The sequence below is a fragment of the Brachyistius frenatus genome, unplaced genomic scaffold, assembly GCF_029030835.1.
Source record: "Brachyistius frenatus isolate BFR_SWC_R1_liver_20210118 unplaced genomic scaffold, ASM2903083v1 Contig_46, whole genome shotgun sequence".
Taxonomy (NCBI): Eukaryota; Metazoa; Chordata; class Actinopteri; family Embiotocidae; genus Brachyistius; species Brachyistius frenatus.
Genome location: NW_027210645.1, coordinates 263264 through 285324, shown reverse-complemented (window position 1 = coordinate 285324; position 22061 = coordinate 263264). Strand labels below are relative to the sequence as shown.

The following is a 22061-nucleotide window of genomic DNA, read 5'->3' as shown; positions in this document are numbered from 1 at the left end:
GGTTGGAAGGCAGCACAATCGGGAAAATTTACTTCAGACACATACAATAAAAGGCGGATTTAATCAGTTTGATGTTAAAGAAGAGGAATGACGTTGGTCGAGAGAACTCTGAATGCTGAACAAAATGTTCTCACCGGTTGCTGCTGTGGAAACATTCCTGGCTGTTGATTCGGGTACGGGCCACCAGGGGGAGCTCCTTGGCCAGGGTACTGATTTGGATAAGAGTCATGCCTGAAAACAACAACAAAACTTCACATTAATACACTTCTTTCACTGTGAAACTTTATCAACTTTGAGAATAAATCTGTAGTGAATCATGATCTCACTGGTCAAATGCTTTCAAACACCCATCTCTGATAATACAGACCCGTCCGTGCCCTGAGAGGTACTGAGGGGTACTGAGAGGTACTGAGAGGTACTGATGGGTACTGAGGGGTACTGAGAGGTACTGAAGGGTACTGAGAGGTACTGAGGGGTACCGAGAAGTACTGAGGGGTACCGAGAAGTACTGAGAGGTACTGAAGGGTACTGACCGTTGCTGTGGTGGAGGACGGCTCGGCGAGTACATCCCTGTGTCCGCTCCAGAAGGCATCATGTTGGGCTGAGGAGCTCCTGGTCCCATGGTGCCGTCAGGGCCCATACCTGGCTCCTGTCTGTGAACCCAACCGACAGCAATCGTCAGCTGATTTGATTTATTCAGATACAGGTAAGGATGCTGAAATAGTGCACGTCTGACCCCAGTCTCATGCCTTTATTTATGTTTCGCCATAATTCTGAAGATATTTCAGCGTCTTGGAGAATAATGTATGTTTACCTTCGGTCATATCCATATGGGTACTGTTGTCTCTGGCCCATCTGCATGTTGGCCATTGGGCCCGGTGGGCCTCTGTTGTACTGCTCCGCCATTCCACTGTTGGGGCCCGGCGGCATGAACTGTTCTCCAGCTTAAAAAACACAAAATAAACAGAGTATTGTCAGTTTTAGCTCTAACGGAAGTCCTACAGAATCTGATCTGGTGGCTGTGACAGACGCTCACCTTTCCTCATGCCTCCGAAGGGGTCCTTGGAGGCCTCGTAGGGACCCATCCGCCCCATCATCTCCGGGCCGCCCATCCCGGGCTGGAAGCCCTGAGAGTTGGGAGTCATGGCGTTCCTTCTGGAGAAGGCTGGGTCTCCGCCATCGGCGAAGGGGTCCTGCAGATTAACACTACTCCTGTAGGAGAGCAGGTGGCTTGTTAGTCAAATGTGATTTTCTCTTTTTAAAATATTATTTTTTTTAATTAGAATCTATTGGGGCCTCCTACATGTTTTCTGACTTTGAATGTTTTGGTGTCTTGCCTCTACTAATTAGGCCTTGGCACCCAAAACGCATGAAGCATCCTGAGTTCAAGACATGACAGACCCTCTAAAAACCATGGAAACTTAAAACATTTAAATATTTATATCAGATGCAACAGTTTTGTTTTCAAAATAAAATGATTATCAAGTGTCGTTTTGCATCAATCCATTGCAGCATTTTAAAAACTGTGTCCATGTACAACGAGTGTTGAACTGGTGTCCAGTCGGGCGGTTGTGTGTACATCCGAACACGACTCATCATTACAGAACTTAAAAGCACATCTTCCTGTTTGCTGGATCATATTTCTTGCTGCGATGATCCGGTTTCAGTTTATCGTGAGGACTCCTGATACTACGACCGCCACAGAAACACGATGCTGAGGCTTTCTGAAAGTCGTACCTGACGCCGGGCATTGGAGGCATTTGCGTGTGCGGGGTGGAGGCCGGGGTGGGGGGCTTCAGGTCTCCCCCCTCTGCCATCGAACTACTGGTGGACTGTGGAGTCTGGGGTCCTTGCAGGGATCCGGATCCAGCTGCAAAACAACACCAACGGAGACACACGGTGAGAGCCGATGGCGGCAACACAACAATCGAGCCATCTGATTGCGAAGAGAGGAATAAAGGTGAGAGTTGATCGTCGGTAGTGAGGCGGGATGATGAGGCCGAGCACTGCTGGGGGGGGGGGGGGGGTTGCAGGGGGGGAGGGGGGGTGTTGAGGAACACGCTGCTTTTGGCGATCCCAAAATCCCATTAAGACATTCCCGAGCGCAGCACCGAGGGAACAGTTTGTGTCAAGCTGACTGGCTTTTTGAGTGCACAGCCAGCAAAAAAAATTGTGAATCCTCGAGCTCATTGCAGCATGCCAGGACACCCCCCCCCCCCCCCACCACCACCACCACCGCTGGGCTCCGGGAGTCACCAGGAAACAATGATCTAAACCCACCGACTCTGACAGATTACAGCCTGGCCTGCAGAGACGGGAGACAGCCAGCGACGTACGTGTGCACGCGAGTGAGTGATAGTTTGTTTTTGTTGTGTATTATGCACGTGTGTGTGTGTGTGTGTGTGTGTGTGTGTGTGTGTGTGTGTGTGTGTGTGTGTGTGTGTGTGTGTGTGTGTGTGTGTGTGTGTTTGTGTCATAGTAGCGCTCATCCTTAACTTATAACAGCTCAGGACTTCTCACTATTAACACGCCAGTCTGATGAGTCACAGGTTCCCATTCATTAAACTGCCGCACGCACGCACACGCACACACACACACACACACACACACACACACACACACACACACACACACACACACACACACACACACACACACACACACACACACACACACACACACACACACACACACACAACAGCGGGGTCACCGGCAGGTCACAGTTATTCACATTTTCTCACATCACCCTCTCGCTTCTTTCACTCTCACACACACACAGACATTAACTGGCTCCCCTCCCTCCCCCCTCCCCCTGGGCAGGGATTTCCCTCTGCTAAAGATGAAGGGAGGAGGAGGAGGGGGAGGATCTCGTAAGGATGGAAAAAAAATATAGCATGGTATTCAGAGAGAGAGAGAGAGAGAGAGAGAGAATCGTGTGACTTTTACACACATCCCCCCCCCACCCCCCATTCATCATTTCTGGCTCAGCACTAATCTCCAGGGAGCGTTGCCGTGCCGCTGTAGCCCTGGGCCAGGCAACCAGGCAGCGAGGACACGCCGCTGACGGAGCATCGCTATCGCCAAATCACCTCGTGCCCCCCACCCCCTCCCCCACCCCGCACCCCCCACCCACCCCGGCTCTTCCTCTGTACTAACTAGAGGGGCTGATGCCAGCTGACAAGCACCCTGATGTCTCCTGTAACAACACCCCGGCGCTGACTCAGTGCCCCGTGTCTGACAGCCTGGGTCTCGGGCCAGACTGAAAAAGCGCCACGTGGTCGCTCCTGGTGCGGTTTGCTTCCTGGCAGTTCCCTCCAAAAAAAACAAACAAACAACGAGCGACAACGTGATCCTGACTTGTCAGTTTATACGCCGACTTTTACCCGACAATCAGAGTCCATTGAATGATTTCGGCATGCTGGCGGCGTCGCTGCAAGCACCAAAAAAAAAAAAAAAAAAAAAAGAGAGAAAAAAGATGGGAGTCTGAAAGGACAAGTCTTTTTGTCATGTGCTGTGCAAATGCCAGGGAGTAACTTCCCCCTCCCCGTCCCCCCTCTCTGTCCCTGAGTGCATGGAACTGTCCGGAGGAAGCGCCGTACTTCTGTGACTTACAGCTACGTTCGTTTCCCCCGATACACGCTGTGATTTATGCAGGACGGCAGCTCCTACAGAAGGTGACAAACGACGGTCCGCGATCGGCTTTTAACGCCGCAATTAATGGGCTACAATAAAACACACTAGTTTATAGGCAGATGATGTGAAGCAAACAGAGCAGCGAGGATGTGATGAATTGCACGGAGTCCACACCGCACCCAAGGGAGAAGAGGGAAAACGGAAAATAAGGCTCCACTCATTGGAGAGCAGTTTAAATCAGAAAGGGGGAAACAAGCGGCGAGCAGGTGGCGCGGGGCGGCGCTCACCTGGGCTCGGCGGCTGGATCTTGGGCTGGTTCTTTTTGGTGTCCGTGTTGAAGAAGTCCGGAGGCGGGTCCTCGCCGCGCTCGATCTTGCACTCGAAGGCGTACAAACACTGGATGTACTGTTTCTTGAGCGAGCTGGCGGCGCTGCTCGACGTGCCCACGTTCAGGTTGGTGGCCAGCTCCCGCCACTTCTTGTTCTTGTTCACCTGGTGGGCGAAAACAAAAAAGGAAGGAGGAGGCTCAGAGAGATGCACACGGGAGCAAGTAGAAAAGGCGTCAGATTCAGGTGACGTATCCGGACGTACCTGCGTGAGGCCGCCGATCTCTTTGACGGACACGTAGAGCCTGAAGAGGTCGAGAGGCTTGCGGCCCACGGCGGGCAGGTTGTTCATGCCCATGGCCTTCTCCTCGGCGAAGGCCAGGTACCGGTCCACCCACATCTTCCTCTCTGGCTCCGGGCCGAGCTCGTACAGACGAGTGATCTTCTCATTAGTGGTGGTGGAAGAGCTTGACTTCTGTAAGACGATAATGTAGGAAAATCGTGAGATTGGGGAAAAGAAAGAAAAAAAAAAACATTAAATGAGGAACAAGACTGTAATCTTGTTGACTTTTTACCTTTTTAGACTCCGGCTTGGGAGTCCCTTCCACTTTGTTGTTCATTTTCGGGGCCGGGGTCATCTTCTCCATGCCAAACTCCGAACTGGGAGCCATTCCTTGGTGTTAATAGGAGGGCATAAAAATAAAAGATTACAAGTCTATAAAAGCATTTTATGGACTAAACTTGCAGGCCGACAGTTGTACAACAAGCAGCTAATTTGGGCTGCAGTGGATCTCATACTCACCAGGGGTGTTGTTGGGCATGCTCGCTCCCATCGGATAAGGCCCGGGCCCTCCCTGGTTCATCATACCGTGCATGCTGTTCATGCCTGGGCCGTACGGAGAGCCTGTTCCCATCATGCCCTGGGACATGTTCGGGTAGCCGGGCGGCCTGGAGACGAGACGATAAAAGTGCATCATAGTCGTAAAGAAACCCTGAGAAATAAAACTTCTTGCATTCATTCTCGCTCTGATTATTTTGCAGGAAACTCTGCACGTCGTGTGATTAGTGCGAAGCCCACGAGTGGCGCTCCGTAGGCTGAGCTGGCATCCTGACATGGGAGGAATGAGAGACCATCTCCTCTCATTCTCTACATGTTTGTGGTTTTTTTTTCTCCCAAAGTTAAGTGTTTGGTCTACTGCCACTAACTCTGCAGCTCAGGCACCAAAAACACCCAGCCAGCAGACCGGCTGGCACGTGGGAAGCACCCAATCATTTTTCATGGTCACACCACCGGCTGATACAAGCAAGGACACAGTCAGCGAAAAGAGGAGAAGCTCTTAATGTACTGGGTTGTGCTGACACTCCAGACCCTCCAGGACTTCACAGAGGGTTTTTTTTTTTTTTTGTGATCGTTGACATCAAAAATATTTGATTTTGCGGCAAATTGTTTTATGAAATTGCGATGTAATTTGCAGAGTTGCAAGTGAGTTTTCTTGCGTAAAATTGCGGGAATTTGAAAAAAATCAAGAAATAAAAATGCAAACAACATTTTTTTAACACTACCTGATAAAGGAATAAATATGTAATCACTTCCTGTGATAATAATCATGCTGCCCGTCACAGAAATACTTTTGATCTTATCATTTTTATCTATTTAAACTTAGAGAACCATGTAGCTAAAAGTTACAAAAGAAATCTTGAAAGTGACACAACTTTACAGAACAGAAAGTCTGTGACTGCAATATAGAAAACGAAGGCTTCATCTGCTGTCAAAATAAGAGCTGTAGATGTTGTTTAAATCATGTTACGTGAACACAGGCCTACTGTATGCACACAAACAAACTGCAGTCTCTTACAAGTTGATGTCTGTATAAAATGTTTTGTGCATACAGCAGTATGTAATCACTTCCATCGATAAAAAGCATTTGATTACAAAATTTTATTGTGAAGGCCACATTTACCGCAAACCCCGACGTTCTGGTTTTATTTGGTGATGAAAACAGGAGCGGAGCCTTTCTGATGGCAAATGAGGATTTATTTTTGTTAATTAAGGGAGTTTTGTTTGAAAGGACTTACTTTATGCCGTAATACTTTCAGCACAATTTCTGCTGACAACATTTTGTTGCAGAAAAATTGCAGGAATTAAAAATTTTTTTAAAAAGAGCTCCTCCAAATATTGTGAAGATTGATTAAATTTGAGTGTATTATTGCGATCGCAAGATTTCCTGTCGGGACTGGACCCTCGACGGTCTACTGCTCCCTCGGGTCTCATTTAGACACTGCAGCAGTACCCACCTGTTGTGTATGGAGTTTGTGGGTCCGTGGTGCATGGAGGGGCCACCGTCCTTCCTGTTCATGCCCGGAGGGGGGCACATGCCGGAGGCCACCTGAGGAGGCATGCCGGCCATGTTGGAGGCCATGCCGGGGCCGTAGGGCCGGACAGCCATCTGCCCGGGAACTATCCTGCCAGGAGGCATGCCTCCGTACGGAGCCCCGCTGCCCTGACCGGGCATGGGGTTCATGGAGCCTCCCATGCCGGGGCCGCTGGGGTAGTTGGCGTTGGGCATCCCCGTGTAGCCGGGCTGCCTGGGATAACCTGCAAGAGTCACAGATGGACATTTAGGCTCAAGTCTTATGACGATATGAGGATGCTTTCCCTCACAGTGCTTCACACCATCCGGCTGTGAGAGAAACAGAGAAAGCTGCCTGACGAGATTCAGAGTCGCACCAGTCCGGCTCTAAATTTACCTCCGCTGCTGCTGCCTGTTCTGACAAGCAGCCTGATGAAGCGGCCTTTATCTGGCCCCCGCTGCTCGCTGCTATGACTCATAGCACAACTTCTTCAAAGCCCACAGAAACCATCTGAGACTTCAAAGTGAAGTGATATAATTTCATAAATATATGAAGTGAGAGGGAAACTTCAAAGCCGCTTTCAGAATCTGGGTTATCTTCGAAACTGTGATGGTCGCGGGACGACAACTGTAAGCTCATTCATAATATTTTTAGGATTTCAAAAAAAAAAACAAAAAAAATGGTATGATATGACAAAGCAGAGAGCAGCACTCATCTCTGCACTCTCATTTCTCCCATAATAGTTTGTTAATACTACTAGAAAGATACTAGATTTTTATGGCCGATATCGATATTAAGAGTAAAAACATTGTGATATTGTGCGTTTCCCCGGGGCAGACAGCCTGGCGCTTTTTTTTCACAGTCACATAACAAGTGTAGTCATCATCAACTCAAGTAATGTTCACCTGTGTCCACCTTCTGTTCTGCTGCGTGCGTGTCAGTGTGAGCCGAGTCAAAGCCCCGCCCTTAATGAAACAGAGACACGCAGCAGAGAAACAGACAAATCAGCACAATCTTTAGTGACACAAAAATGCATTAGCGACTCTCACACTTAGCTGAAAATAAAAAGGGTGCACAGGAACAAAGTAAATAACATGGTAGTTACTGGACGTAACAGCAGTTCTATGAGCGCGATCACATTTGGTCTCTTTCACAAAGGGGGAAGACTGAATTTATACATGGCTGAGATTCGGTACAAACAGTATATATGACCACACATTTCTTTCCAACGATCCCTGAAATGTGGTTATTAAACAATTTATGACACTTGGAGCAAAGATTTGTAGAGAAGGCAGATATTTTACAGTTTATCATCCACACTCAGTAAACAAACAAAAACAAACGGTACACTTCACTGGGAGTTTAAAAATGATATATAACTCCCTTATAAACTCCTAACCATCCTTTACAACGTTCTGTTCTGTAAAACATCGGTCAAAATATACATGATACGCGATAATAACCCAACTGTGATTGCCCAATATCGGCCAGCCGATACACCAGTGGGGCTCGGTTGTTAACCAGCGTTGACGGCCCTTTAATAACAATAATAACGCAACACTTCCACCCTGATGCCTCACCTTGTGGGCCGTACTGGGCCCCCTGAGGGCCGTAGTTTCCCATGGTATTGTTCTGGGGATAAGGTCCCATCCCACCATGCATCTGGCCTCCCGAAGACTGGCGTGGAGATAAGGCGGAGCCAGGTTGTCCAGGGGACCCGTAAGGAGGCATCTGAGGGTTACGCATGTACACTGGAGGCGAACGGGAGGGAACGTCAGTCAAGATGCACACTGGAAGGGTTTTTGTCGTTGTAACAACAAAGTAACAATAACAGTAGTAAACATTCGATGCATATTTCATCATTTGTAAAACACCTCGTGAAAAACAACAACAACAACTGTGCATCTGTTAAACGTTGGCTTACATAACACATTATGTCCCTGTGTTAAGAAATTCGCTCTTTACTTCCTTACAAGTGCACAGCAGCACAGCACGTCTGTCTGCTGCTCCCTTCATTTGACCTGCCGAGCAGACTACAAACACATTCTTATTTAAAGGTGCAGCCTGGGGGAGCGTTTACAGCGGGGAGGAACGCATACAAATGCAAACAATCACACTTGAAAGCTGCTGAGGACGTGGAGCGCGGTGCTGCCGGCCACTGAGGAGAAGAGGAGTTTGTTAAGGAGCGAGCTGCCTCTGCACTCACCCCTGTCCTGGCCCATGGCTGACTGGTTCATGGAAGAGTGCATGATGCTGTCCGACTGGACGCTGGGCGGCCGCGGCGGCATCTGATTACCTGCAGTGACACGCAGAGGATCAGGGAGGCCGTTGTTATTTACAACCTCTACTTGTTCTTAAACTTTAACATGCTGACCTGAAAACGAGCGCCAGCCAATCACATCCAAGATAATAAAACAAGGACTATGACAGTGTCCTGTTTGGCTGCCTCTTACACTTCTCTGCCGCCGGATGGTTTACTCGCATCACGTTAGGAGAAACTTAATGTTCCCGTCTGGCAAGTGGCTTCATGAATTACAAATGTGATCTGTTGTATTGAGTTTGGAATTAAAACTCTAAATCTGTCTCCTGTTGGTTCACTCAACGTGTCAGACGGCCATCCGGCTCAGTATACCGAAGACGAGACGACAAAGAGGGTTGAAATTACTTTTGTTGTTTAGAATTTGTTAGCAAATATTTTTCTAAAATGATGCAGCCTCAGATTTCTTTCAGTTGTTTTATAATGTCAAATATTTTGGGCTATTTTCCTGTAAATATTCAGCAACCTTTTTTCCTCCCTTCAAAATTCATAAACTTTTTCTTTTGTTTATCTTCTTGTTTGTTATTTATGTTAATTTTTTTCCTGCATTTTAGAAAATAAACTTGAGACCCTTTCAATTCTATTTAAATTGAACACCTGAAAAAAAAAAAATCTAAGTTGCCAACTGTTTTTTTTTTTTGTGTGACTAAATATTTCAATGTATAACTGAAAAAAAATCTTACATATGATGAAGTAGGCCAGTTTGGGGACGTATACCTCTAACAGGACTGTTTACCTGGCACAGCAGCGGGGGAGAGAGGGCCGGTGCGTGAAGGGGTGACGCTGGCCGGGGAGCCCACGGGTGATGGCGAGGGCCCGCGGATGCCCGGCAGGTGGGGCGAAGTGTGCGGGGAGAAGGGAGACTGCGCCGGGTTGCTCTGCTCGCCCTGACTGCTGGACACCCCCGAGGTGCTGACGCCCGGGCTCAGGGCGCCCTCCGTACCGGTGGGCAGGTCGTCGATGGAGCCGGACAGGTCCTGCAAGAAGAAGCACAACATGACGCAGGTGAGTGACGGGTTTTTATGGGAAAAGAAAGAAGCATATTTGCGGGTTTCATTTGTGGATTTTGCTTCTAAATGAGTAACGTGTCGTCTCAGGTAAGTAAATAAATGCTCATTTTGTCAAAATAGCTCTCAGAGGAAAAAAAGGTTGGAGACCCCTGGACTAAACTGATGGCTTTGAATATTACCGAGTTCATTTCTTCTTTCTTCATGAGGAAAACCTCGCCTGGTATTGTCAAACTGAAATCCCCTGTGTGAATATATGGACCTGGACACGCTCTTTGGAGGATTGTTTCTGGTCCTAATGGGTAGTAGACATCAGGCTAATATTTAAATTACTAGAGTAGCCTTTAACCAATCAGCACTGACCACCGAATACTGTATGTTGTGCACTGAAACTCGACCACCGCTACCATTGTTGGAACTACTTCAACCTAGTCGCACTTAGCCACACCCACAGGTCCCTGATTGGTCCGCCTTTCAGAGTGGTCTGAGCAAACCTTAATGCTAACCGGGTTCACGAACTGCCGCCATCGCAGTGGAAACGATAGCCAAGCGGAGCCAGAAGAGAAGAAACCATCTAATTAGCCAAAGATGTTAATATTTTTATGGTTCTTGGCACATTCTTTCATCACAAATCCACAAAGCCCAAACACTAATTCTAAATTGTTATTTGATGCACAATTTCAGCAGTTCTGATTGAAACCGTTTTGAAAACATTTATAAGGCAAGAGCCATCCATCAAACAATACTCTGGAACGTCTACAGAAGGTGAGCTTCTGATGAAAGGAAGGAAATCAGGTGTAAAAAATGATATCAGAGACAAATCAGTATGCGTGTGTGTGTGTGTGTGTGTGTGTGTGTGTGTGTGTGTGTGTGTGTGTGTGTGTGTGTGTGTGTGTGTGTGTGTGTGTGTGTGTGTGTAGGGATGTAAATAATCCCCGGTGAGCTCAGAGTTCTAAAATGTGAAAAGCCGGTGAAGAAAGCAGCTGCGTTTGGAGGAATGTGAATCACATTCAGGATAAAATAAGTGGAAGAAATAAATGGATTCAGGCTTCTTATTTTTTTCCTCCTGCACATCGTTGCATGAGGAGAGTAAGAGCTTTCTGTCTCAGACAGTCGTGTCAAAGTCAAAACCAAGTGAGTGGAAATCCAAACAGTCACTGATGCGTTACAGCGATCTTTGCCCTCACCGGGGTGTGTCTGTTATTCTCTCCTGCAGGCCGACCAGCCTTGTTAGAGCACAAATATACATCCGGTTACAGCGACTTCTTTAAAAATACTCCACATCACTCCCATAATGCTGATAACGATCCATCTTGGCACAGAGAACTCTGTTTGTGTGACTTGCAAAGAGAAAGTGGGGCAGAAAAAAAAAAGAAGCATTTGAAGCGAGTCATCTCAGGAGGCAGTTAAAATAATTGGTGCTGGGCACCGGCTCTAGTGCCATGTGGTGTTGTTACTGAGCCTCGCTGGCTGCGACACAAAGACAGGCAGGAAGGTGGGGAGGCAGCCGGCGATGATTATGTTTGTGGGAAGGTGAATGTTTACACACTGGCCACTCACATGGAGCCCATGTGCTCCAGCTCAGAAATGCAAGCTCATCTGCCAGTCACATCGGAGGAGGGAAAAAAAAAATAGGAGGGAGGAGAAGAAAAAAAAAAAAAAGAGCTCTCATTGGAAGGTGGCCAACTATTCCCATAGAAATCTCACACTCACAGGCTGGCTGCAGCCCCGAAGCCGGCGGTTTTGCACTTGAAACGGCGCCCGTTGCTATTTTTGGGATGTGACCTGATGGAGGAACCCCAGAGGGAGTGACAGGAGGAGAACGCTGATTCAGAATCCCCTCCTCCTCTTCCTCCTCCTCACCGTGTTCCCTCTGCCCTGCCTCCGTCTCTTCCTCTCTCGCTCGCTCCGGTGACGGCACAAACCCAGGCCTCCTCTCCCGACCCCGTACAGGCGGGACGTGGCGGATCCAGAACCGCGCAGGACGGAGCAGGAGGTGCGTCACGCTCCACAGCTGGCTGAAGCCCAATTAATGTTCACAGATGGAAGAAAACGGGTCAGAACGAGACACGGAGCACCGAGATCTTAATGCTCTGGAAACGAGAGCAGAGTTCAAACAGCGTGACATTCCTCGCTTCAACAACCGTGGCGGGATCCTTTTCTCCGGCAGCCAGCCTCGTCAGCTGACTGACACACACACACACACACACACACACACACACACACACACACACACACACACACACACACACACACACACACACACACACACACACACTTTTTCCCCGGCTAGCACCGCCCCACTTCTGAGCAGACATCACAAGACCGGTCACCTGACGGAGGGCTCAGTGGCTGACCACCACCTCTGCTGCAGCTCTAAGCTCCAGAGCTCACTGGAGAGAAACACTGAAAGGTCAGAGGTCACCGTGTTACTGTGTACGGCTGTAGGAGACGTACACGGGGCAGCCATGAAATGAACGAAGCCACTAAGAGAGCACGAACACGGCAGGATACATTCTTTAAAAACAACCAGGCGGTAAACGTGGGACACGGGGTCCTCCGGCCGGCTCGGGGGTGTTTACACACAGAACGAGGAGCCGAGTTCAGAAATCTACAAGAGACGAGTAAAATGAGAGAAGTAACGGCCTTCATCGCTTCTCTTTATGATCACATCTTAATGAAATGCAGATATTTGTATTTTGAGACTATTTTCAGTCAGAACAGTCGACCTGCAGCGAGGTCTCAACTCACTCAGGTGTTGAACACGAGGTCTGCACCTCTTTTCAAAGCCCAGGTATGCGTGGCACAAACACCTCAGACAATAAGCAACGACAAACGCACATATGTTCACAGAGACTGCTGCTCAGGTGGACATTTAAAGTGATCATTAGACGGGACACGTCACCTGGAAGACCATTGCATTTACTGAAGCTCCGAAGGAAAGACAAAGACAGTAGATTTCTGCGGTTGCCGGGGATGAACTCTGATAGCTGTTTTCCAAATCAATAAAATATACTCAGGGTTTTTCATGTTTTTCACTGCTGTCGTCGTGGTGGTTAGTTTTTCATGTCATTTTGAATTGTTACCTTCAAGCTTGAAGACTTTTCTGTTCTTTTCTGCTTCATTGAACCAGATTTGAGGATCTTGATTAATTTCTTGCACTGCAACCTATTTCTGTATTTGATATTTTACACTGCAAATGTCATCCTTTTATTTTATAAATGCATCATGCTATTTTAGCTTGTTTTTGTTTCTTTGAACGTTTTAATCGCCGTTTTAAATGTTTTCATGCCATGTTTCTTTTGCTTGATGTTTTGATGCCTTTAATATTTTTATGCAACTCACTTTGAATTGCCTTAAACTTGTAAATGACAACTACCCATTTGTCTGACCAACCATTTCACATCGAATCATTTGAAGCGCCGAAGTAAACAAAGCTCGAACACACATTTCATCGGTTCTTTTCTCAAAACATATTTTTCTCTCTCTGTTATTTGAGATGTTACCACTTTGATCAAGGCCATTTTTCGATACCTGCCTGTTGAATTTATTTACTTGAAGAAAACACATTTGTTACGTTAAAAATGTAATTGTTGTTTCCAATGTTGATTTTAAGATGCAGTGTCTGCCATAAAAATCACCAAACATTGGAAAAACAAAGCTTATAGTGAAGCTGTCGTGGCTGAAAAATGCTCCGTGCTATAATGGCGGTGAAACCCTGATAGATTCATTACGATCTGCACTTAGACGTTGACACAAAGTCAACAACACAGCTGTGAATGCAGAAACTGTTGGATAAGGTCCCTTCATTCATCTGAATAATCTTCATGTTAAAGTAAGAACGGACTGTATTCACGCTGTGTTCTATCATCTTTGGATGTGGCGACCTGTAGCCAATGTTTGGTGCTCTGTTCATGCAGATAAAGTCGGTGATGCAGTCGGATGAAATGTACCGACTGATAGAGCAGAAATATTTCCACTGTGTTCTTTCGACTTCCGCAGCTGCAGCACAAACTGTGTTCCCACACGCCTCCAGAAGCAGATTCAACAGGGGATCTGAGAGGATTCAAGGAGCCGATCCGGAGCTGCTCTCAGATTCAATAAAATGCAATCCCTACTTATATAGGTTTGACAGCGAGGGTTGGTCGAAGTCGAGTCCAGTTCGCTGGACTGAAAGCAGCAACGATGACCAGGATCGTGAAGTGAGACGTTACTGGTGAAATACAGAAGATAAAGGAAGAAAGTAAATGTGTTTGAAAAAATATCCATTAATGGGGCTTCTTCTGGCTGCATCGTATCAGAAGGTTTATTGTCTTTAATGCAACTAAAAAAAAAAAAATCTGAAGCTCCATGTGCAGCATTCAGGCTCCATCTCTTTACCATCCTGTAAATATATGACAACTGACAGCTCTGATTCCTCAGTCTGGATAGGCTGAAACACTGTCCACACACACACACACACACACACACACACACACACACACACACACACACACACACACACACAGCTCCTTCCTACTCCCACTCTGCAGTCATTGATTTTTCCCAGCTCGATACTGCACAGCACCAGCCTGTTCTGCTGACTGCACAAGCCGGACAGCGAGAGGAGAGGAAGAGGGGGTGGAGGGGGAGGAGGAGGGTGGCGGGGGGCGGAGGGGCTCTGGCAGTTGGTGATACTGATGCTGCTGAGGCTCTCAGCTATTCAACTCGCTCATCATCAGAAGGCAAACGATGAGGAGGACGAGGAGTTGAGGGGCGTCTGCGTGGCTAAGTTGGAGGAGTAGACTGTGTGTGTGTGTGTGTGTGTGTGTGTGTGTGTGTGTGTGTGTGTGTGTGTGTGTGTGTGTGTGTGTGTGTGTGTGTGTGTGTGTGTGTGTCTCTCGTTGGGGGAAGGTCAAGCAGTATTATGTATGGCAAATATAACAGCTGATGACAGGAGAATATACAGTGGACACAGTATTTTGCTCTGCATGCGGTGGAAGAGGAGGATTTGCGAGCTGAGCAGAGAAGCAGTGGAGCTGCAGCTCTTTCTCTCCATGGCAGCCATTTTGTGCTTTTTCCCAGCACTGGCTGCCTAACATGGAACTTCAGAGTGAGCTCAACACTGCACAACACTCATCCCAGCATCGGAGAGGCCAAAAAAAAGACGCATTTATATGATGAAAATTCACGTTAAAAATCACTAAAACCTTTCAGTTGGATGCAGTTGTTGTTCGTGAAGGTTTAAAAAATATTTCTCTCTGTTCCCACAGTTCCCATCTTCTCTCCAGCTCCTCTGACTGAGCCTGTTCTCTGAGTCATCTGCTCTGCTCTCCGCCGTCCTAATGTATTCCATTTGCAGATTACTTCACTGAATCAATCAAGCCCAACCAGAGCCATTAGTCTGCCAAGCCAGCCCTTTTTTTTTTTTTTTTTTTTTTTTTGTAGGTTATGAGAAGCAGAAAAAGTGGGAGCCAAGCGGCCCTGAGATAATGAAACATATCTGGAATGTGTGATCCTGGCTGGTAGTGTAACTAGATCTGGTGGTGGTGAGGAAGAGGAGGAGGGGCAGAGTTCATCCCTCAGTCACACACTTTCCCTGACCGACTGGCCTCTGTCATTCATTGACGATGTCAGGGTTTTAAACCCAGAGCCTTGGCTGACAGGCTTCCTTCAACAAAGCAACAACAACAACAACAACAAAAACTCCAGAGAATACACATGCTCGCACATCCTCTGTGGCAAAGTGAAGAGAGAGCAAGGAGGAGGAGGAGGAGGGAAAGGGGAAAAAAAAAAAAAAAAAAAAAACCTGGCTGCATCTCAAGGGCTGCCATGGTTACTGTGATCCACGTGGTTGACACATTAGAGCCGACACAGTCCCTCCCCCCTGTTGCTGCCTCTCCTCTTGTCTGTCTCTCCCCCTGCCTCCTCTCCCAGCGTGCCTGCCAGGGTCACGGTGCAGTCAGCTACTACAAAAGAAGAAGCCCGTCATTGTTACAGGAAACGCAGACGCACCAAAGCCGTGTTCCTCCTCCTCCTCTTCCTCCTCCTCCTCCTCCACCACCACCACCGCTTTAATTACACACTCAGCCTCTGGGCCTTTTTTTCACTGAGACACACAAAGTGGACAAACACCAGAAAACCTTGAACTTTTTTCCCCCTGCTGCTGCCGAGTCCCTGATGTTTATGTTCCCGTGTTGACGACCTCGTCGTGGACAACAATCATTCAGCCGCTGCACATTCGCCGCTCTTTCAGCACCAAGTGGGCTTTTGATATCCGAAAGGGGTCATGGGAAAGAAAAAAAGTCCTCTCTTCCCTCTTAAGCTGAAGGCCAAGTGAAATTTTCTCTGCACAGTGTTTTCTCCTTGATGTGCTGACTGGACATACCGGAGCCCAGAAGCACATTATCGGAGCGCTTCCATCCGTCACGCACTAACGACACAAATAAAAATCAAGCTGTCTGCTCCATGAAACCACCTGTAGTGAGTCCATGTTGCATCACCGTGAGCCGCCAGCAGGAAGTACCCAGGTTGCCCCAGACGACGGGCGGCCGGGCGGGTGTTGCCGACGCCTCGGCCGCACCCCTACGGCTCCCACCTGCGTCCAGGTGCCGGGCGAGCCGAGCCGAGCCGCGACGGGGCTTCTGGGAAGTCCAGCAGCGGCTGGAGGAGAGGCTGCTGCAGCCCCTGCTCCGAGTTTGCAGGGCTGAGCTCAACCATAAGGGGGCACTCCCATCCCACTATGAGGGAAGAACTGGAGAAAGGAGGAGAAGCGAGGCAGGCCCCTGCCTCAAACAGCAGCAGCAGCCATTACAGGGCTTCACACACAGAGCAGGCTGAGGAGAAACTCAGCGAGAGCACCCTGTAGGTGAGCCTCCCCACCCTCCCCCTGCTCCCGTGATAACACGGACAAGTCCCGGAGCAGAGGGCTCAAAAAAAACTAGTCGGTGTTTGAAACTGATGCGTCGCACTTGTGTAATTTCATTTCACCAAACAACAAACGTGGACGCTGACGACACGATGCCCGAGGCCGGGGAGCTTCCTGCCGGGGACAGATAGCTCGCCCGGAGGATCAGCGCCACAGACACAATGTCTACTACCTCCACAGACGAGCTCCCAGCTCCCCGAGAGATCACCATTACGCTGCTACTTTATCAGCAGCAGCCACGTGGGAGGGATAATAACACGGAGGGGGAAAAGTGGAAGATGAAAGGGGGGTGAACAGGCAACAAATTCAACAACAAAAAGTCTGCTGAGGCAAGTTGGTTTGACTGATCGGCGCGGCGCTGCCTCTACGTTCACACAAAAATACAAATCAAATCAAGGCCAACTATGAATCTTAATCAATAAGTAGGGAAGTCTTTTTTAAACGCTCCACATTTGCCTAATTGAGCTTCTCCGTAGGGGGGAAAACACAAAAGGAGGTGCGCGCACAAACACTGCAGCAGCCTGTGGTGGAGCTACCACAGAGTCGAGATGGAGGGAGGTGGTGGTGAAGAGGAGGGGAGGGATGGGGGGAGGGGGGCGGGCTGATTGCTGTGAATAATGGGGGAGATGGTGTGTGCGTGGGGGGCCTTTTGTAGAAATCACAATAGTAGTAGGGAGTCCCAGGGCAGCGCACAGATGCCCGGGTGAGGCAGGCAGCTGCCCGGCCCGAGGTGAAGGGGTGCTGGGATATGGAGGGCCGAGCCCAAGGGGTGAGGTGGGGGGGGGGCTCCAGACCCCTACAGCCAGTCTGCCTGCTTTTCCAGACCAGCAACGCCCCTCCCCTCCTACTGTCACACACACAGAGAGCGTCTAGAGGGCGCTCACCGTCAGTGGATTTAACTGAGGAGGGGAGACCAAAATAATATAAAATAGAGCCTATTTTTAATAGTGAGAGTTGATCTGAGGCTGGTTTCATCCGTCCACGCTCAGCAGCTCCTGTTGGGCGAGAAGCAGGAGGAAGCAGAAGAGGACAGACAGTGCTGCAGTCAGCCACAGTCTTTGTGCTGCAAAACTAGCTCAGCCCAGCAGAAATGGAGGCAGAGAGGGGAGGGGCATGAGAGAGAGTGTGTGTGTGTGTGTGTGCGTGCGTGTGTGTGCGTGTGCACGCCAGCTCACAAGAGCAGCAAAAAGAAAAAAAGAAACAGGACTCGTGCTTTTTTTTTTTTTTTTTTTTTTTTTTTTTTTTTGCAGCCTGAGAAACAATCCGGTGAAGCAAACGCAAAACAACACACTTTGTCAGCAGATTGAATTTTCTCAAGTACATTAATTAAAAATCATATAGAGGGGAGAAAGAGGGTGAGACAAGCGAGAGGGAGAGAAACAGACGAGCTGGGAGGGAGAGGAGGAGGGAGGGAGAGGAGGAGGAGGAGGGTGAGAGCAGGAGTGAGCAGGCGCCCTGGAATCTGAATACGACGTGTCCACACAGGAAGCAAAGGGCCCCAGAATAGCAACAGGAAACCGGCCCCGGACTCTGAATGCCGTCAAGCGACAGAAGCCTTCGCAAAACAAGGCTGCGCTGCGCGGCGTTATGAAAGCTGATTTACCGAAGAGAGGAGGGAGAAGGAGGGGCGGAGGGGGGGAGGGAAAGAGAAAACGAGAATTTAGACAGAAAGAGGAACGAGAGGAGAAATATATATATATATTAAAAAACATAAAAAGACAGAGAGAAATGCAGGAAAAAAAAAAAAAAAAAAAAACACCCTAAAAACCCAGAGTGTAATATTGAAAAAGGCACAGAGGGGGTTGGGCTGGGTAGGAGAGGGGAAAAAAAGAAAAGAAAAAAAAGTGGGCCGGCCTTGTCAGGCTGATTGCTCCAGAGCTATGTCGCAAAAACAAGCTTAGCTGCCGCAGGAGAGCAGAGCTGGGCTGGGCTGAGCAGGGAACGGGGATTGCAGGAGGAGGGGGAGGGAGGAAGGGGGAGGGGGGGAGTCAGAGTTGATCAGCAGGACTGGAAGATCCCTCGGTTCCAGATCAGGAGGCTTGGCACATAACATTAAAGGTCATTAAGGAGGGGGAGGGGGGTGTTGGTGGGAGGTGGGTGGTCCCTGAGCGCTTGGTGGAGAGGTGGTGGTGGTGATGGAGGGATCGGTTTGGAAAAGGAGGGAAAACTGGGACCTGGAGGTGAAGCTTTTCAAAATAAAACACCAAAAGTCAACCGGTAAGAGAAGCGAAGATGTTCATGATTAAAAAAAAATACATCAAGGCCTCTAATCCAAATTAGACTTGTGCCAATTATACTACACATCCCTAACAAAAGCAAAGTGGGCAACACAAGGCCCGCAGACACTCCCTTCAAAATAAAAGCCCCTCCAGATCAAGCCTCTTATTTGGGAGGGGTGAGATGAACCCGAGGAAGAAGGAGCATGGAGCACAAGAGAAACAAACCAGCACGAGTGTGACCAACATGTGACCCTCCTCTTGAGTCTGGAGCACATTCAGACACATCGAAAAGAGGAGCACCACAAGCAGTGGGCGGTCCTGAGTGGGATTAAGCCCCGCACTGGAGAAAGGGTGTACAAAAGACCTGGGAGAGGACAAGGGGGAGATTAAATTAAAAAAAAAAAAATTAAAAAAAGGAAAGTTGGGAGGGAGCCACAGAGGTTGATCTGGGAGTTATTTCCCTTTCTGAGGGTTGACAAGGAGAGGAAGTGTCACATCCAGGGAGAACCTGATGCTGACAGCAGAGAGGCAGGCCGGCTTTACTTCGGTCGGGGGGGCCTAGATGACGGAGGTTTGCTTCTGCTCCTGAAGGGCCACCATGTCCACTGGACGTGGTGTATCTACATGTGAACACAACGGTGACCCCCATAGGGATATTTCTTTAAAACAGGACTGAGACGGCAGCCCTGAAAACTTCACCAGCGCCGAATGTCAACAGATAGTCGGGTCTTTAAAGGGTTACTGCAGCGGTGACCGTTTACAAAAAGTGGATGCAGCTTCAGGGGCTGAAAAATGAGGCCGAAGCAGAAGTGGCTTAAGCTGCAATACCACCGAGGGCCACTCGAGGTTTGGCTCCAAAAAAGCCTCCGGCTACGGCTACGGTGCTACGGTGCTCCGTAGACTTGCATTCAACGTCTATCATGAAATACAAAGTCAATAAAATGTCTGCGTTATTTCACTGTTTTTAGCTAAAGTTGCTCCTTCTTATTAGTTTCCTGGAGGTCCATCTGAAAATTATAACGTCATTAATTTAAATATAAGCCTCAAAATGCTGTTTTTTGGGGGGGAGAGCGTGTCTGTTTGATTGACAGGCCTGTGGTGCAGTCAGGTTACGGCTATCGATGGGCGGGACGTTGCGTCGACAGGTTTCCGATCAGATTGACTTCTGGCTCCAAACCGCTCCCAACTAGCAAGATGGCGCCGGCCAAAATCCAAACTTCATAACGGCCGTTCACAAACCAACTGGTGACGTCACGGTTGGTTGCTGCTTGAGTGTGACACTGTGACATCATCAGGGTGAATTTTTCAAACTTTAAAAAGCTCCCTCCAGAGCCACACAAGACTTTGAACAATACCGCCTTCAGCATGCTCCTCAGGAAGAGTACAATCCTTCACCTGTTAAATTGGTGGCGTGGCCCTTTAATCAGCAACTACGCTTGTTTATTACAGACTCAATAATTACAGAAGTCAATAATGTGACGCATTCCACGGAGGAAAGCACAAAACAGTCCTTTCTTTGTGTCCCTGCGCTTCAATCACTTCCTGTCCTTGAAGTGATATCAGTGTTATTGGGTCACAGGAATATTCATCCTGTTGGATTCACTGGAAAGTTGCTTCAGATTAGCTTCAACCTGCGAGGAGACTCCTGCGAACACAACGGCTGCTGCTCCGACCCACAGCGCGGTAAAAAGCTCCACAGTTAAACTGCATGTGTGTCCCGGAGCCACGGCGAAAACAAACCAGGAGCCGGTCCGACCGGCTCGGCTGGTTCCACTTTCACTGCCTGGGTTTTTTGTTGTTTTTTCTCCTCCCACCCTCCTCCACCTCTTATCCCTGATCTGGAGCCGACTGTTGCTTCCAGCCGGCGCTGAGCCTCCTCTACACCTTTATTCCCACCCCAGCAGCGGGCGGCCTAACAGACGCGGGGGCTTTTAAGCACCTGGCTCAAACAGACCCATCTGTGCTCGGGATGAGGTGATGTCTGGAGCAAACGCTACTAAAGTAGCTACATGGCGTCGACTCCTCCGCCGCTGTCGTAGCGGGACTCCAACGGGATCCGACGCAGATTAAAGGAAACACGTCTACGCTAAATCACTGCAGAAATCCTCCTAAATAAACATAGGTTTTCCCTTCAAGTTCAAATGCAACTCACATCCTGTCAGGTGTGTTTTAATTTGGAAGACATCTTCTCTTTACTTAACAGGATACGAGTTTATACTATCAGATGAGACAAGCCAACACAAGTAGAGATGCACAAATACAAACGAGCACAAATAACTTTTTCTGAATCATTTTCAGGAATAACTGCATCTAATGTGTTTATTAGTCCATCAATGCATAGAAAATAGAAAATAAATAGTATGATAGCTAATAGGCTAGAAAATAAGGCTATTAGTGGGCTGGTGACACAAAAAAACCATAATCAGGGCTGTGCATTACTAAATATTTGTAAGTGATTACAACACCAACATACTTTTTATACCCAACTTTGAATAATTTAACTTTTATTTCTATTTAATTTAACTCTTCCTGTTGAAATGAAATGAATTGGTCAAATTTGTTGTACTTATATCAAAACCTGTCTGATGAGAAGCAATGACAAACGTTACAATCAACACCGACAACACGAGACGAGTGTGTGACGCGTAAATGAAGACGCAAACAGCCCTTCAGTTTGTAAACTTTGGAGTCTATTTGGGGCAAGACGCCTTCATGATGCCTGTGAAGCTTCATTACGACGGACCACGTCGTGTTGGAAAAGAAGGACGTTCTGAACTGGAAGAGGAGGAAGGAATGACGATCACCACAGGCGGCTACTTAAGGTCACACAATTGTCCTCCCCTGTATTGTGACATCAAAGAAAAGGGGGTGGGGACATCCAGACAAACAGGGCGGAGCCTACAGTTGACGAAGCTACAGTGGGCGGGGAAACCGACAAGCTGAATCAACTACTTTAGAAAATGTGTCCTTCCTGTATTCACGGCAGCCTGTTTGAAAGCTTAATTTAAGATTGTTTAATTTTTGTCGACTGGGTTTCTGATACGAGTTTGATGTTTTAATTAGAAGCTGCGCTGCGGACGGAAGACTGAATCTGAGGACGATGATTTTCATATTACAAGTCGGAGGCAGGAGTATGCTGCTGGAGTACTTTAATGCAGCCAGACCGTTTTTGAAATTGAGGTACGAAGTATTTAATACTCATTTCTGATCTTTGACAGTCGTTAGTTTGTGGTACCATCTGAAATATGTCCGTAGCTTTACTCTATATTATACATACATGAACAGATATTAAGAGAACAG

General features: G+C 48.1%; 1 protein-coding gene across 1 annotated transcript in view; it reads right to left on the bottom strand.

Moving 5' to 3' along the window:
• Positions 1-22061, bottom strand: part of arid1ab (AT-rich interactive domain 1Ab) — a 57803-nt gene that overhangs the window by 4838 nt on the left and 30904 nt on the right. Inside the window, 14 exon segments of the mRNA XM_069703370.1 lie at positions 135-231; positions 534-653; positions 815-944; positions 1037-1212; positions 1738-1870; positions 3921-4125; positions 4225-4434; positions 4535-4632; positions 4762-4907; positions 6255-6555; positions 7217-7276; positions 7892-8062; positions 8518-8607; positions 9365-9605. Coding sequence (XP_069559471.1) covers positions 135-231; positions 534-653; positions 815-944; positions 1037-1212; positions 1738-1870; positions 3921-4125; positions 4225-4434; positions 4535-4632; positions 4762-4907; positions 6255-6555; positions 7217-7276; positions 7892-8062; positions 8518-8607; positions 9365-9605 — 2178 coding nt within the window.